Source organism: Pelophylax lessonae, assembly GCF_965119305.1.
Source record: "Pelophylax lessonae genome assembly, chromosome: 5".
Taxonomy (NCBI): domain Eukaryota; kingdom Metazoa; phylum Chordata; class Amphibia; order Anura; family Ranidae; genus Pelophylax; species Pelophylax lessonae.
In genome coordinates, this window is record NC_138772.1 from 433,876,058 (window position 1) to 433,888,705 (window position 12,648).

Genomic DNA, 12,648 nt, shown 5'->3' on the forward strand with positions numbered 1-12,648 from the left:
AAGGCTCTTGGGACCCTTCCTGGGCCCAAAGGAGCCATGTTGTGCCACCATTTTCTTGTAGCCTGTGTGCTGTAGATTCTGCGACCATTTTTGTGTTGCCTCGGTGGCCATTTTATAGTGGTTTCTCATTTCTAATAGCGGCGGCCATGACTGTGAAGCATATATGGGCGGTGATTTTGGCAGTTTTTGGTGCTGACTCCTGAATCTTTCTCTTCCTAATCGATGCATGTGTGTACAGATAGCCTTGGGCGGTGATGCCTGATCGGTGGGTGGTGAGTCTGGTGGGGTCCTCTCCCTCTCTGCTATAGGATTGGTTGGTGCTTTGTGCCTAGTGACCTGTGGTGCTGTCAGCATGGTGGGGGTGTCCCTAGCAGTGTTTAAACACTGTCGCTAAACAGTGGTATTGTCCAAAACACCCCTTTGTGGTACCTAAGCTTTTTGCTATGCGGTACACTTATGAGCACACCCTGCTTAAAGTGGATTGTCCCACCTGTGGTGGACTCTCCAGTTTCAAGGTTAAACAAAGAAACCATGATTCCGGTTGAGGAATCTCCGGCCTTTAAGGACCCGGCTGACTGAAAAGCAGAGGCTGTGGCTCGCAATATGTATACTGTGGCTTTTTACTATTGCCCTAGTGTTGCAAACTCTGAGTGGGCAAAGCTTTTATACCGGGACCTGGAGGGGGAGCAGCTTCCCCCCTGCCTTTGCTGAGCTGGCGGACCAGTTGGTCCAGGGGCTTCAGTTTGTCTGCGATGCCTGCAGACTAGTAAGGACAAGGAGCCCCGTCGTAGACGTGATCCATCCTTCTCAGCGCATACGTTTTTTTTTTTTTTTTTTTCGTCCCTCAGGGTCTCAAGACAAGCGATCAAAACCCTTCAGGGCCACCTCTGGAGGATCCAAATGAACCTGGTCTGGTAAGCGGAGAGCGGGCTTCTCCAGACCTGTGGACAAGGCTCCCTCAGCATGGAGGGGTGACTTTTTAAAGTTCCGAATGGAGTCCATTTGCACGGTAGTGATGTCCCTGCATCAGGGGGATTTTCTTGCTTCTATCGACATCAAGGACACTTACCTTCACATTCCAATATGTGTCGATCACCAGTGCTTCCTCCGCTTTTCCGTGGGAGAGGAGCATTAACCTGTTGTGGTGTTACCCTTTGATCTCGCCTCCGCTCCTCGGGTCTTTACAAAAGTGTTGGCCCCGGTGCTGGCATTGTTGCATCAGCAGAGGATTGTGGTACTGGGGTACCTGGACGATTTTCTGCTGCGAGTGGAGTCTCCGACTGCTCTGGTGGACAACTTGGAGATTACTCTGCAAACTCTGAGGGAGTTTGGTTGGATTCCAAACCTTCAGAAGTCTGCTCTAGTTCCGTCCACAAATATGGACTATCTGGGTCTGACTCTGGACTCTGGCTAAGGCAGAGTGTTCCTTCCTCTCGAAAAACTCCAGAAATTGCAGGAAGCAATCCAATGTCTGTTGTCCAGCAGATGGTCATCCCTTCAGACTTTCTTGCGGATGTGGAGCTTGATGGGGTCTGCCTTTGAGGCGGTTCTGTTGTTCCACACGAGATCTCTGCAGAGACAGATTCTGGTCAAATGGGACAAACATCCAGTCTATAGACAATCTGATCCGGCTGTTCCAGGGTACGAGAGGTTCCCTGATCTGGTGGCTTCATTCTCCGGCACCTCGCCAGGGCAAATCCTTTTCTCCTAATGTACTGGACGGTGGTCACCATGGATGCCAGCCTGTCCGGGTAGGGTGGCGTCCTTGGAAAAGATTCTGCTCAGGGGGTCTGGACACTGGAAAAGTCCAGACTGCCGATCGATGTACTTGAGCGATCAGACTTTTTCTGGATCATTGGATGGATTGTCTTCAGGGGTTTTCGGTGCAAATTCAGTTGGGCAATGCCATGACTGGCCTATGTCAATCACCAAGGGGCACAAGTGGTGTCCTGATGGCTCAGGAAGTAGTCGGTATTCTAAGGTGGGCAGAAAGTTTAGTTCCAGCCATCTCTGCTCTACACATTCTGGGGGTGGAAAATTGGCAGGCGGATTACCTCAGTTGACAGGCGTTGAACCAGGGGGAATTGTCACTTCATCCGGAGCCGTTTCATCAGTTGTACCTCCCGTGGGGTACTCCCGAGGTGGACCTGTTAGCTTCTTGTCTCAACAGGAAGGTGCAGAGTTTGTGGCAGTCTCAGGACCCTCTGGCGGATGCCACAGACGCCCTGGTGGCCCTGTGGGGTCAGTATTGTCTGATTTATACCTCCCCCCCCCCCCCCCCCTTCTCAAGCTTCTGCGCAGGATCGAGGCAGAAGGGATTCCGGTCAGCTTAGTGGCTCCAGACTGGCCTCACCGGTCTTGGTGCGCTGATCTGGTACGGCTGGTCCCCGATGTTCCTTGGAGACTTCCTCTCAAGGAAGATATCCTGTTCCAAGGGCCAATCTTCCATCTGCTTTATGGTTGCTGGCTTTAACTGCTTGTCTGTTAAAAGCCAGGTGCTGAAAGATAGAGGTTTGCCTGATTCAGTGATTTCTACGCTGTTAAAAGCTAGAAAATCTACCTCTAGGAAGATCTACCATTGTATATGGAAGTCGTACATTGCGTGGCGTGAGTCTTAGGGTTCATCCTTGCTCCTTTTCGGTGGCTCGGATCTTGACCTTCCTCAAGGGCCAGGTCTCTGTCTTGGCAGTCTTCTTTCAATGACCATTGGCCACACTTTCTTTGGTGTGTACTTTTATCCAGGGAGTTCGACACTTGGCTCCTCCAGTGCGGTTTCGATTGCCGCCTTGGGATCTCAATTTGGTGCTTTCAGTCCTCCAGAAATCTCCTTTTTGAAAGTCTTAGTGAGGTTCCCCTGCTTAAGTTATCCCAGATGGTGGCCTTTTTCATGGCAATCACTTCTGTGCACCGGGTGTCGGAGCTGGTGGCGTTGTCGTTCACCTTACTTGGTGGTTCAGAGATAAGGTGGTTCTTCGCCCCTGTCCGTCGTTCCTTCTAAAGGTTGTCTCTGATTTTCATTTGTAAGCAATGTGTTGCCTTCCCTGTGTCTCAGGCCAAAACATCCTAAGGAAATTACCTTGCATTCCTTGGATGTGGTTCAGGCAATTAGGGTGTATCTGGAAGCCAGACTCACTATTTGTGCTCACGGACGGACCTCGGAAGGGGTTATCCTCTTCTGTTGCAACCATTTCCAGATGGATCAGACAGACGGCGTTTTAAGCCTATTCAATTAAGGGTCAGGTTCCTCCTTTCCCTGTTACAAGGCACTCTACTAGGGGGCTTAGTACCTCCTGGGCCTTCCATTATCAGGCGTCAGTGATGCATGTTTGCAAGGCAGCTACCTGGTCGTCTGTGCACACCTTTACAAAATTTTATAGAGTGGATGTGTTGGCATCTGCAGATGCTTCCTTTGGCCGTAAGTTTTAGCAGGCTGCTGTTTGGAGGACCTGGTCCTCTTTGAGGGTGTATTGTTTTTTTTTTTTTTTTCAGGTGAGCTCCACTTGCTCTTGGTGGAGCTCCATGTTACCTGGTTGGCTATGATTTTAGTCTTGGAATTTTTGTTCTGCTGTTCCCACCCCTCATAACAGTGCTTTGGCATGTCCCACAAATGGTTAAGAAGATCAGGAGCTGAACGATGGAGTAAATGGGATTTTGTCTTACAATAAGCACTCACACCTCTGTGGAGTTGGATTTCTTCTGACACTGCTTGCAACAAAACTGAGTGCCTATAGCTAGGAGGGGGAGTATACCCCTTGGGACTGCCCATAGGCGTAGTCAAGCTTTTTTTTCTGCCTGGTGTCCTACGCCTGTAGGGAGCAGTATAACCCAATGGTTAAGAAGATCAGGATCTGTCCGTCAATGTACATCAGAGAAATAGATTTAACGGTAAGTCAAAAATCCCATTTCTCGCTCTCGTTCATTGACGGTCTCAAAAATATATAATGCACTTCGTAATGACCCGATTACGACAGTAAAATGCATACCACTTATACTTAACCTTCAGCCTTGAACATTTGCTCGATATGTTGTGCTGAATGCTTTTAGAAGAGATTTTTTGTAGTTTCAAAAAAAGATTGTTTATAATTCCTGCCATTATTACAAAAATACTCCGCCATCGTGTTGTATTTATACAGTGCTGCGCAAATCTGCCACTTTTCCTTGAGTTTTACAATAAATGATTCCTTTTTCCTCATTGTGCATTGGCAGTGATCACATGCTGGATTCTCTAAAGGGGGAACTCCACAAAGTTATGATGTGAGCGAACTTCTTAACATGAGCTTGGCTTGGTTTTAGGACAGCCTTTTAGAACATCAGCCAGTAGCAGCTTTCCTTTGTAAGCTTCATGTGTGAGGCCCAATGATGCTGCAGGACAAGCAGGGACTCCATGCACCTCCTTATGACTTTGGAGTCATCCTATAGCAATGTAAGCACCAACTGCAAATTTTCCGATTTAACCAATGTAACCAAGCATTGTGTTAAGGCAGCCAATTTGGCTTCCTAATGCTCCAAAAGCAACACTGAGCACCACACCGCAGAGAAATGTATTGTGATGTGCTGCAGCATAGGTGTGTTAGGAAAGTTGAAGATAACAAACATTACTGCAGTGCAACTGTATGACTCCTGTTCTTTTGTATTTCTTCCTTTGTGTGAAATACCTGGTGATTGTGCCAGCCCCCCTTCTTTCCTGTTGAAAACTGACCACATTAGACATGTTGGCACACTATGCCCAGCGTGGTCAGTTTTCTAGCTGAGCTTGGAGCCCAGCCTGGATGTTCTCCAATGGCCAAGGCTTTTGGTAATATGCCTGCACAGTTTTACACAGAGAAGATCAGTGTACTGCTGTTTCTCAGCCTTATGCTGACATGCCTCCTTGCAGTCTCCACCCCCACCTCTCTAAGCCCCCTGAGTACAGAGGTAAAAAAAAAAAAAATTGTGTGTATGTAACAATACCTCACAAATTCTCCACAAATGTGGCTTGTATGGGAGAGTTGCAAAAAAAAAAGCCACTCCACTCCTCAAGAAAGGCCACATGCAGTCATGACTGAGCTTTGCGGAAATGCTCCTTGAAGATTCTGAGGCCACATGGAAAAAGTTGTTGTGGTTAGATGAGACCAAAATTGAATTATTTGGCCTTGGTACCAAACGATATGTCTGGCGGAAATCCAGTACAGTTCGCCATCCAATTTACACCAATCCTACAGTAAAGCATGGAGGTGGTAATATCCTGTTATGGGGGTGTTTCTCTGCAGCAGGGACTGGAGCACTTGTCAGGATAGAACGAAAAATGGATGAGGCAAATCCCAACAGACTTCACACATGGGCGTTCTGGAATCCAGAATGCATTTGCAATTGCAGTACATTTTTTGCAGCGAGATAAATAGTGCTGCAAGCCGCAATGCGCGACACTGGTGCCCTAAAGAAGCTCCTGCTCCTTTTTGAACGGCAAACTTGGCGCGTTACGATTTTGCTGCAATTTATTGCTGCAAAATTGCACCGCAATTGGGGTGCTATTTAGAAATAATGGCATCGCAAACGCATCCCATGTTTTGCTGCAATTCTTGAATGCAGCCTAAAGGCTGTAACTAATTAAAGTAAAGGGTGGTTCAACAAAATATTGACAGATAGGGGGTGATCCTTTTTTCAACTCGGTGATTTCTGTTTTTGAATTTTTTTTTATTTTATTATGTCATGTTGGTGTTCTATGTTTCACTTGGATGTTATTAGTTGCAATAATATATACAGCTGGATAAAACAAAACTGTCTGTCTTCATTTTAGGCTGCCAAGCAACAAAATGTTGTGATTCTTTTCTATACCCACTGTATCTCTGTGTCCGTCTGTCTGTTTTACCTTCTATGTCCATTTTAAACTGAGGTGACTGTTTACAATATACTTTTAAGTAATGTTCTTGGGACAAGGGTGTTTTCCATTTGAATTTATGAAGTTGTAATTTAGCCACAAAGGGGTTAACGGTTTAAAGAGCAGCAACCCATAGCAACGAGACACCTTTCTCTATCCAAATGCGTTACATTGCAGGGGAATTCCCATTTCTGTGGCTTACAGCTTATTTAGGAAGTCGGCTTTTCTGATCTTTTAAACTTTTATTTATTTTTTTCTCGGTTTGAAGAATTATCATGCCAGCCTTTCCATCTGTGACATGAAAAGCCAGAAGTTGTAATAGATTTTGTCAGGAGTATATCCACAGTTGGGAATGGGTTATTTGCTTTCATTCTGTCATTGCTCCCAATTACATGGTTTATGGTACTGAGCAATCGTTTCCCTGTAGATGCTGAATGATCATTAAGAAACGCGATGATCATCAAACAATGCTTTGTATTCCTGAGACACAAATTCATTGTGCACTGTGTTCATAAGTCAGTGTGGCATATAAACATGACATAAGGAACAGCAGGGAACAGAATGAAGTTTTCCTATCCAAATAATTGGCCTTATGTCCAGATACGTATGTGATAGTTCTTGCCATACATGCTGCTTAGAAGAGTAGACTCTACCTGGCCAAAATAAGCATTTTTCTGTCAGTAAGTGATGATTTTGTGCTGTCATGGGGGATGCATTAGAGAAAGTTCTCACCTCTTCCTGGTCTCCAGCTGCTTTCCCAATGTTCACAGTAGAGAACAGTGCTTGAATGCTTTTTGCCTGGTCAGTCTTTTTTTTTTTTTTTTTTTTCCCAAATTTTAGTTTTCATTTTTAAAGACCGGTTTGAAAAAACAACAAAAAGGTTATTCCAGACCCAAACACAAAGAAGCAAAGAGTTTTTTACAGTAAGCCCCCTTTCATGTGGAGTGGAAACTAACGGGCTGGGTGTAAGTAGATGAATGTAAACGGACATAAGTGCATTTTACACCTGCGTGTCCATAGGAAAGCATGAGCCTTCCGATCAGGTCTGCCTAAAAAACAGACATGTGGATCTGATCAAAACACCCATTTGAAAGGGCCCTAGGAGGTGTGGAAAGTAACCCATACGAAATAAAGTTCCAGAATAAAGGGGACAAAAAAAGTTTCTCCTACACAAATACATGGTATTTACTCCACCACTCACTCACTCACTCACTAAGGGGCTAGGATTAAGCCAGGTAAAATCTTCCATACCACCTAGCATCTCAAGCCATCTTGACTATATCAGTGGATGTTTATTTTGGGTTGGTGTTGGAGACTGGAGTTGTATGTGAATTAAAATCCAGACCTTCAAAATAAGCCAAAATTCAGGTAAATTGTGCATTACTCCAATGCACTCCCTTGATCTTGGCAATGACCTCTCCCAGGTATCTCACCACTTTAGGATGTTGCCACAATAGATCTAAACCACTTTTGGCACAACAGGGAGTCCCACCTCTCAACTATATAGGAATGTAGAAGTGTGACATACTCCATGTATGTCACACTCCATGGCATGTAATCACACCTATTTTTTTTTTTTTTTTTCATGGACCCACTTTCTATACAGAAGAAAAGTCAGGATTTTAATAGCCTTAGGGAACTTCCACACTGGTTAGCCTAAACACTGTCAGTAAAGCATCTATGCGTTAATGGAGCGTTTTTGCGGCGCTTACGGTTTTTAACCACTTTCATACCGGGACTTTTCTGGCACTCCTCTCCTGCATGGAAAAATCACCTTTTTTTTTTTTTTGCTAGAAAATGACTCCAAACCTTCAAACATCATTATATAGGTTTTTTTTTTTTTTTTTTTAAGCAAACTTGCAACTTCTTATGTTGCAACTTTTTATGTCGTACGGTATTTGTGCAGCAATTTTTCAAATGCGTTTAATGAATTAAAAAAAATAAAAAATTAGCCCGAAGATGTTATGCCGAGTAAATGGATACATAACCTATCACGCTTTAAAATTGCACACACAGTGGAATGGCGCTAAACTTCGGTACCTAATCTCCATAGGCGATGCTTTAACATTTTTTACAGGTTACCTGTTTAGAGTTGCAGAGGAGGTTTTGGGCTACAATTGTTGCTCTCGCTCTAAAGTTTGCGGCGATACCTCACGTGTGGTTTGAACGTTTACATATGTGGGCGTGACGAACATATGCCTTTGCTTCTGTGTGCGGGGATGGGGGCGCTTTAAAAATTTTTACACTTTCTCTTTTACATTTTTTTTTTTTTTGATCACTTTTATTCTTATTACAAGGAACGTAAACATCCCTTGTAATAAGAATAGGGCATGACCGATCCTCCTTTGGAGAGATATGGGGTCTATAAGTCCCCACATCTCTCCTCTAGGCTGGAAAGACCAATAATAATAAATAATAATAAAAAAAAATCTCTATCTTTCCAGACGAGATCACGGCATTATTTACAACTGCCAGGCCGGACGTGACGTTCTACCCGGACCTCCAAGAGTCATGGAGACTGCAAGGGACCATCTGGACCTTCGTATTCTCTATGGTGAACTTCCGCCGCTGGCGGAATCCCTCTCTGGCTCACCGATCACACGGGCCAGCCGGTGGAAGCACCGGAGGGTGGCAGGAGGGGGGACATCCCCTCCCGCCGCCTGTAAGAATGGTCAAGCGCCTGAACTGCCATTTATGATTGTTCTTTTGGTGCAGGGAATCACCGGCTGCAAAAGATATCTGAACTATGTCTGCAGCTGAACCCATCATTCAGATAGCTCCACTCAAAGTCCAGAACGTCATATGACATCCTTAGGCTGGAAGTGGTTAAAGGACACGTGACTCAAACTGCACCAAACACGATTAGTGGGGGGATTTTTGATGCGGTTCCCATTTATTTCAAATTTTTTTTTTTTTTAACGCAAAAGCACTTAAAAACCTTAGTGTCAAGGGGCCCTAAGAAAAATGAGGCATTAAATATGTTGGAGGAAATCCATGCTTTATACGCAAGCAAACTACCCGAAAATGCTAGTTATCTGGTTTCAATTCTTTGTTGCTATCACGAGTAGGCAAATAGATCCAAATACTAATTCAGGACCTGTAAATTTCAAAATAGTTCTGCTATTGGATTATCAGGACATCCAGGGTACTAGCATTTTCATAAGGAGCAGTAAAAATGGCAGTCCTTGATTTTTCTCTCAGCACAGATGTGCTTAACAAAAAAGTGTGGCTCTGCAAGGAGCAGTTGATTTTTTTTTTTTTTTTTTTGTTTTTTGTATCTATATATAGCTGTTCTACAAGAAAAAGATTGTATGTGTAATATGTAAATATAAATAAAAAAATATATATAAATATACACACATACATTTGTTGTTACTGTGCAATTTGCATATACTATTGTCAGAAATGAACTACAGCTTTTCTTTTATATATTTCTAGTAAGTCTGATGCTGAGGGAAGTGCACAAAAGAAGAAAGTTGTCAAAGTAAAGCCTGAAGGTGCTGAAAATGAAGAAAATGCAGAGAAATTGACTACTACTCCACCCCCTTCTTCATCATCACCACCACCACCAGCACCACCAGCACCAGAAGAGGAGGATGATTCCGGTGTACAGGTAAGGACACGCTAATTAATTGGTTGCTACACTCCCTGCATTGCAAGTTTAGAAACCACAGCATATAGATCTGTAGGCTGTTCACCACCACCATTCTGTCAGGAGTATATCATTAGTTAGAGCCATCAATAGCAATCTAAAAATGTTAAGATGATAGACATCTCCAAATATTTGCGAAACAGGGAATAAGGTGATCTTGGATTATCTGTAGGAAAACTGCCTTATTTTTTTTTTTTCTAGCGCTGAGTGTCCTCTGTGTACAGTTTAACACCCCAAAAAAAGAGAAAAAATCTCAGTAATCGTCCTGAATAGGCTGCAGGACTTTTTTATAGTGAAATGTAAGGATTAATGTGTTGTATTGTTTTTAAAAAAAGAAAAACTTTTATTTACAGAAAAGGCGATCCAGCCGACAGGTTAAAAGGAAACGCTACACAGAAGATCTGGAATTTAAGATTTCAGATGAAGAGCCTGACGATCTGGATGGGACTGGAAGAGACTCGCCTTCTAATCTGTCACAGTCTGAACAGCAGGTAAGTGGCCCTACTTAACACCATATAGCGGTTTTGAGAGTTGTCTCTCAATGTGACCAACCCCGTCAATTTCTTCTTACAAAAACAGTTGGAAGTTCTCCATCCTTGTTTTAACTATTGTAAATTGAACATTTGCATCTCCTTACTATATACCCCTGAGGAGAGGTCACAGACCTAAAACGCGTTGGAAAGAGCGTACTTGTGCATCGTTTGTTTTTAATCTGCACATATGTTCATGTCTTGCTTCATGTTGAGTACTTTTCAATACCAGTGTTTTAATATGTCTAAATACATTTATATATATATATATATATATATATATATATATATATATTTTACAATTTTTGGTGTCTTGCCTGCCCTTAAAGTCCCAACCACAATGGGGGAGTTTTCTGTTTAACTATTGTAAATCAAATGAGTGAAAACAAGATTTGTGGATGTTGCCATTCGCTTCCATTACACAATCGGGGAGTGCAAATCTATAATTTAATATAATTGTAATGTTTGCTGGTGTTTTCCTTTATTTGGCCCTTATGGGAAATTGTTTCTAAATCTGTGTTAGTGAGTATTTGATTGTTATGGTGTAGGCTAGGCATCCCCTGTTGCATTGTACATACATCATGGGAGGTCTGTTTTTAAAGCTCAGTGATTTTATTCATTTATTTTTTTTTTAATTTGTGATTGTGCAGCTATTTTTATCTTCTAAAGTACAAATGTGTTGATATTTCCCATAAGAATGTTTTGTCCAAAGACATTATTTCTATTTTTCAGTTTAATGTTGAAGCTACTTAACAGCTGATCATAATAATCTTTTTAGTCATTTTAGTAAAATGTATACTTAAAATCAAACAACAAAACAAATTAAATATAATAATGGCAGACATTAGGTAAAGAAAACAATCCGAAAGAAAAATATTTTCATGATTTATTTTAACTTTCTTCTTTTATTATTTTATTTTTTTTATTTTATTTTTTCAATGTGACAAGCACAGGTTAAATTATTTTCAATTTTTTTTTTGTGAAAAGACCTAAAGCAGATAAAAAAAAAAGGTAGAAGTGCTTTAAAAAACAGTGTTGATGCATAACAGTAGTAACAAATGCCCAATATGCTTTGAATGAAAAATCCGTATGGATGTGAAGCTTGTATATGGGGATATATAGAAATTGTTGTATTTTTCTAGTGATGGCAGTCTAGTTCCGGAGTGGTATCAGTGTGATTATCTGCCTTAGCAAAGGCTTAAAGAAATCTCTGAAAAGCAAGCTGTTCTTTGAACCATCGCAGCCTATTACTGTCCATCCATTCCCGATTCAACAGTGCTTGCAGCGATTGAGTCAGCACAAAATTGCCTTAATAGAAAGCACTGGGATATTTTGCAACCTGTGCTGCTGAGGATTCAGTTTGTCTCTGCTAACCAGGGATGCTCGGCTTTAATGTGCTATTTATTACTCTGCACATTTCACTCTTAACTCTTTTTAGAGTCTCAAATTTTTTTCCCCTTAATATTGATTGGTGGATAGTGTTTAATTTCCATAGTATCAAAATTGAAACACTCCACTTTATGGAAAAACACCATGTTGATCTTAACTGCCGCACAACCACTTAAAACGAATCATTTGTCAATCTATTGCTATTGATTTTTATTTTGTTTGCAATATTTATTACATTCTCTGCACTTTTTGTAAAATGTTTGCATATGTAATTATTATAAATGTGTTCAACTAAACAAACTGTCTTTGTGTATGGGATGGGGGTGACTGGGGGTTCTTTTGGAGCTGTCCACGTAGATATTGCATGGTTCAAAGTAATTTTGGAATATATTGTCAGGTTTTAAAACAGTTTGCTCTGCGAACGTTTTATGAACTCTTGTTGCTCCAGTGAACATGACCAATTAGGGTGAATTAAAGGTTAAATAGGAACACATTTTATTAGAGAAAAAACTTGGACCCTACTTGTCAGGTCTGTTTAAAGCAGCATTAAACTTTATTTTCACTTGGTGATCTGCTCTTTAACAGGAGTAATGCCTCACACACAGGATCAGATAATCATACGAAAAAAAATTTCTAATTGATCGCACGATCTGATCGTTAGTACACAGCTTTCAACAGCCGATCACAATATTTCGTCCAATAAAATCCAAAGGGGCAAATTACAAAACTTTTCTCATCTGATAGCCTGGCGAACGACAATCGTTGAATCGGTACACTGTGTCCGCTTAAAATTCGATAGACAAAGACCACGCATTATCAGAAACACGAAAATAAAGCAGAAAAAGCCTGGCTGCCATTGTTTTTGTTTTGCACTATCCGATACATAGCTATGCAACCAGGAAGCTTTTCCAGAATCATACGAAAAAAATGGTGTCAGCGGCTGCATGCAGGGCGACTATCTCCTAAACCATGCAGGTTCAGGAGATATTAATTTTACCTACAGGTAAGCCTTCATATAGGCTTACCTGTAGGTAAAAGTTAAAAAGTGAGAGTATACTGCTGCTTTAACAGGACATGCTGTCCTGCAAATGTAGTATTTTAGATTGTGGAGACTGCATCAAAAACGCTTGGAAAGTAGGTTATGATTTCTAATGGCATAGTTCACACCAGTGCTTGCAGTTCCAGTGCGTTCCAGTTCCAGAAAGAAAAAGTTAAACATG

General features: G+C 41.9%; 1 protein-coding gene across 1 annotated transcript in view; it reads left to right on the forward strand.

Moving 5' to 3' along the window:
* The window catches only part of CHD7 (chromodomain helicase DNA binding protein 7), a 222,375-nt gene that overhangs the window by 115,858 nt on the left and 93,869 nt on the right, over positions 1–12,648 (forward strand). The window contains exons 4-5 of the mRNA XM_082258208.1: positions 9,296–9,470; positions 9,863–10,000. Coding sequence (XP_082114334.1) covers positions 9,296–9,470; positions 9,863–10,000 — 313 coding nt within the window. The remainder of the gene's footprint in view (positions 1–9,295; positions 9,471–9,862; positions 10,001–12,648) is intronic.